At 36.0% G+C, this 4,745-nt stretch overlaps 1 protein-coding gene across 1 annotated transcript; it reads left to right on the forward strand.

Annotated features, from left to right (window-relative positions):
• Nucleotides 1–3,560: 3,560 nt before the first annotated feature.
• On the forward strand, nt 3,561–4,745 carry LOC142384794 (C-C motif chemokine 4 homolog). The gene is made up of 3 exons (XM_075471101.1): nt 3,561–3,769; nt 3,862–3,985; nt 4,525–4,745. Exons 1-3 carry the CDS (start codon nt 3,625–3,627, stop codon nt 4,622–4,624), a joined length of 369 nt encoding a protein of 122 aa, XP_075327216.1. The 5' UTR covers nt 3,561–3,624; the 3' UTR covers nt 4,625–4,745.

Raw genomic sequence — 4,745 nt, forward strand, 5'->3', positions numbered from 1 at the left:
TGAATTTCAGCGGGTCTTGTGACGTCACGGGAGCTGGGACCAGTTGTTTTGTACCGTATTCATTATGTGCAATGCGCACCGTTAAATTTCCCTGATCTTGGACAGGTCGTTTTTTTTTTTACCGTAATCTTTGTTTACTATGCGCACCGTTAAATGTTAAATCTGATCCTCACAATTATCCCAAAAGAGCTTGGACCTGGTGGGACCGTTCATTTTTTTAGCGTATTCCATGAGAACTGACATCTTTACCCCATTCTTGTGTTGTCTGAGGTCTGTCTGAAATGAACGACCATACATGAGGCATTTTTACAGTATTACAAGTTACAAAAAAATAACTATGCAAATATGTATTTTGCGGATGTTATGCAGATGTATGTTTAGATGATATTTACACTGAATTAAATGTATTTATCCAATTCATTATTTGGTAAATATATGATTTGTGTTGTGTGGTTTTTGTAAATCAGGCTGATAAAAGCCTTGCCAGCATGATTTATAGCAGGGGTCAGCCCCTTTTATTTCTAGCTTTAGACAATTAAACATTTTTTAGGCTATGATGTGCTTTTTTTGTTGTTGTTTAGCACAGAAATGTGTCCTCTGTTGCACTATAAAGTATTTGAAAGGTCAGTCAGATCCTATGGGCAGCACATTGAACAGGTTTCTGAGTTAAAATATGAAATGAAGAGCATGTGGAATTGGTTAGTAGGTTTATAAAAGCAAACTTGTGTACATTCAGCCTTATTCGAGACTTCTTAACATGTCATGCTGTACACAGTTTTGGGCATTTTGTGAATCTTTTGGCCATTTATTCTGGTCATTTATCTGAAATTACTGCTCAGTATAGTCGTGCATCCATCTATCTATCTATCTATCTATCTATCTATCTATCTATCTATTGTTCTATCTATCTATATGTAATTGAGATACACTGCTGAGCTACAAGCAATATGGCCGATATTTCACATTTTTATATGTTATATATGATATTACATGGAGGAAATTAATCATTTTAATTTATTTTACTTTTATTTCACATTCTTCTCTGAGGTATCTCTGAGCAGCAAGCTGAAAACAACGGGGCAGCAGACACTTGACTGTGGCTGGATTTCTAAGCCTCTGTGAGCAGATCTGAAACCAGCTGTGATAAGATCTCGTGAACATCGTGCAATCTCATCTGTCTGTAGGCTGCACAATGGAAATTTGCATAAAGAGAGGAACCGAATCGTGGTAAACTAGTCACATAGTTTACCTTGGGGGTGGAAAAACCTTTGAAATTCCCTGGTGTTTGGTTTTGTGTTTATCACCAACAAAAATCTGAACCATCACATTTGACCTTTTATCTTTTATGATAAAACCCCATCCTTGATGACGAGTTTGATGAGTATAATTTGAGTTTTTCTTAGATTTTCTCACGGTCCCAAAAACATCACACAGATATAAGCAGGCATAAAAGAAAGAAACAAAACCCAAACAGAAAATTAGTTAATTAATTTTTAGACAAACGAGGCTTTTTGTCAAAAGTTTTAGTCAAAACACCAAATCAATCCTTTATTTTGAGTGAAAAAATATGTCCAAACTGTTGATTTCATCAAACCACGATGATCCAGGTCTACAAACTGGTTATATCCTCTGAAAGGGAGTGTTAGACGTCCAGTAAGGCAGAAAACACAAACAAAATGAGTGTATTTTACAAACTGATCTTAATCAAACAGACTCAGAGATGTGAGACTGTTACTGAGTGCAGGGATGCAATAAGCCCATATGAGGGTTAAAGGGTTAAATTAACTGGGAGTACAGACAAAGGAAATATGAGCCCTCAATATAACGAATACATGCTTTTGTACACCTGATAAAAACATGAAATATGCAGCTTTCAACTAAACAAACTAATGAAACAGTACAGAATCTCTGAAACTGTTAAATGTTGCTTATGCAAATGTTTTGATCAATAAAAGCCCCAGATCCCACCATTTAATACCTAATCTGGTTACCTTATGGGTACTTTAATGGGGACATCTGATGAGAAAAATCCCCTTTTTCTCCATGTCAGAGTGTGTATTTGTGTATCTGAAGTTACTTCCAACTCAAAAACTCTCAAAAAATTAAAATAAAACAAACAAAAAGGCAGTTTATGTGGAGGCCCTCTAAGGTTTGATAGAAACGTTTTCAGTGATTGATTCAGATAAACAAAATCCAGCCTCTTTTCTTCATCTCCAGTCAGTTTTTTTAGTTTTTTTTAGGTTTTTTTGGCCCTTTGAGATTTTGTTGTAAATGTAAAGTGCGTTATAAATAAAATTTAGGAATTTTGTGTTGCTATTAACAACAAATTATCATCACTATTTAATATAATTAAATTATGAAAGAAAAGAGATGATGATTAATGATTTCTATCTTGACTAAGAAATCTGAGTTCAGTGTGAAAAGAGGTGGGAATTCATGAAAAAGGTGCTGTTGTACCATCTTTCTGTGGTATTTTGACAAAAAAGAAAAACATTAACAACCCGTGTATCAATGCAGCGATGTGTGTTTTTATCTCTAGATGTAGGTGGTTTGCACTTCTATCTGTCTGGGTTTCCTTGTCGTTGAGATGAGCATAAACCATCAGAAGTTAATCATGTTCATCACTTTGATGTCTGGTTATCTAACGGCGATGAGTCAGCAAACTAACAGTTTACTACAACAACATCAGCGACATGAAACTAATTCAGTGATAGAAAATAATGAAAATATCCAGCAAATGTGAGTTTAATCTTTAAAAAAACTCATCTGCTGGATTTGGTAAACTTTTATACAGCTCAATTATTGTACAAAGCCAGCATGAATACTCTGCCGGATAATATTCAAACACTCTTTAAATTGAGACATGGAGAACATCACCTGAGGGGATGTAAAATATTTAAAGTGCCAGTGGTGAGAACCACCAGAAAAAGCATGCGTGTGTCTGTGATTGCAGTGTATTTCTATTCATCAGTTCAAGGCCAGATATAAAGTGGAAGCAATGACAAAATACAAAACTGAAGAAATTTTGTTATGTATATTCACGGGCTATTATGTTATCATCTTATAAATTGTGATTAACATCAAATAAGAGATGAGAAGATATGTGTAATAATATGTTAAAATTAAGTTGAAAGTTAAAAACTATGCCAATGTATGTAAGACGCATCCATATAAATTGTCATTTTTGAATGGGGGTGGGAGCAAATAAGTATTTTTACTTCATCTCACTCCCTTTCGAGCGAGTATTGATTTCTGTTACCTTTGTTTTAGATTAATATGTAAATTCACATGTATTATGGAAATGTATTTATTTTGTAATCTGCCTGAAAATAAGCTCGAAATAAACACTCAATCAATCTGGTAAAGGGGCAAACTGAATTGGATCAGTGTCTGTAACATTTCCAGGAAGATGCAAAGACAAATGCTGAGCAGACGCTTTCCTTTTCTGTGGTGTGACGAGATGATTTTAATCTCTGTGACATATCTGTGGCCCGTCCCTTCACTGACTGAACCGAAAGATTTCTCCACTGTGCAAACTCAAAGGAGTGGGTGGTGGGGGGGCGAATAACTGATTTTGGATGGAAAAGGTTGACACCTCCCAGTTACTGAGTGGACAGGATTTATATGGGATGCAGGGCCGAGCCTCCATCACATCAGAGCAAGAAGACGAACGGCCTCATCCTCCTCAGCATCCACACTGACAGCATCATGAAGACTCTGTGCTTCGCTCTGGGGCTGCTGCTCGCTGTTTTCTACTGCGACGCCATGCGTGAGTCACCTCTTTCTTTTTGCTCCTCTCTCCGTTTGTTTGACAGTGGTATTCTGATGCTGACTTTCTCTTGTTTTTGCCCATCCTCTCAGCTATGGCTGTGCAGAACACTGCCCCTGGAAACTGCTGCTTCCATTTCAGCACCGCCGGTTTACCATTAAAACGTGTGAGCAGCATAACCGAGACCCACACGTCCTGCCCGAAGAAAGGATTCGTGTGAGTTTGGCCTTCATTATTTTAGTATTGTATCATCAATTTGGGGCTGAAATGATCAAAAGCAACTGTTTAATCACATTTTTATGGGAATAACAACTCAACTGCTCATTTTGCACTAATAACATTTGCACAAATATCATCAAAGTACAATATAATATAAATGATCCATATACCCTATATTTCTTATTGGTTCAGCCTGCTCAGTTAAATTTATTTTTACCTTTATTGTTAAATGTACAAATCTGTTTTTATTTAGTTTACTGATGTTTATTATTATTACTATCATTTACCCTACTCTTCATACTGTAGATTTGTTTATAGCTAATGTTTATTCTCTATTTTTACGCTATTCTATTTGCTTGTTTTCCTTTAATTGTTTACATATCATGTACGCTGTTGCAACAATAATTTCCCAAATTGGAATGAATAAAGTATCTATCTATCTATCTATCTATCTATCTATCTATCTATCTATCTATCTATCTATCTATCTATCTAAAGACAATTTAACTTTTTCCTTTTGCTTGTGTGTTCTGCAGAGTTGAGAGTAAGAAGGGAAAGAAGATCTGCTACAGCGACACCTTCCCATGGGCTCTGAACCTCTACAGTCGGCTTCACAGCACAGAGGGCAGCGCTTAGCAGCAACGAAGATCTAATTGTGTTAACGTGTGACACTTCATGATGTGAACGCCTGGTTTTCACAGGCCTAAAGCTTTAAAGGATTTTTCTGTTTTAATAAAAATTGCTGTTAAAGATTTCA

Source organism: Odontesthes bonariensis, chromosome 7 (genome assembly GCF_027942865.1).
Source record: "Odontesthes bonariensis isolate fOdoBon6 chromosome 7, fOdoBon6.hap1, whole genome shotgun sequence".
In the NCBI taxonomy this organism is placed as follows: Eukaryota; Metazoa; Chordata; class Actinopteri; order Atheriniformes; family Atherinopsidae; genus Odontesthes; species Odontesthes bonariensis.

Coding starts and splice junctions, on each gene's coding strand:
- LOC142384794 (XM_075471101.1), top strand. CDS start 3,625: ATGGGATGCAGGGCCGAGCCTCCATCACATCAGAGCAAGAAGACGAAC. Junction 3,770..3,861: donor TTTCTACTGCGACGCCATGC/GTGAGTCACCTC, acceptor CCATCCTCTCAG/CTATGGCTGTGCAGAACACT. Junction 3,986..4,524: donor TGCCCGAAGAAAGGATTCGT/GTGAGTTTGGCC, acceptor TGTGTTCTGCAG/AGTTGAGAGTAAGAAGGGAA.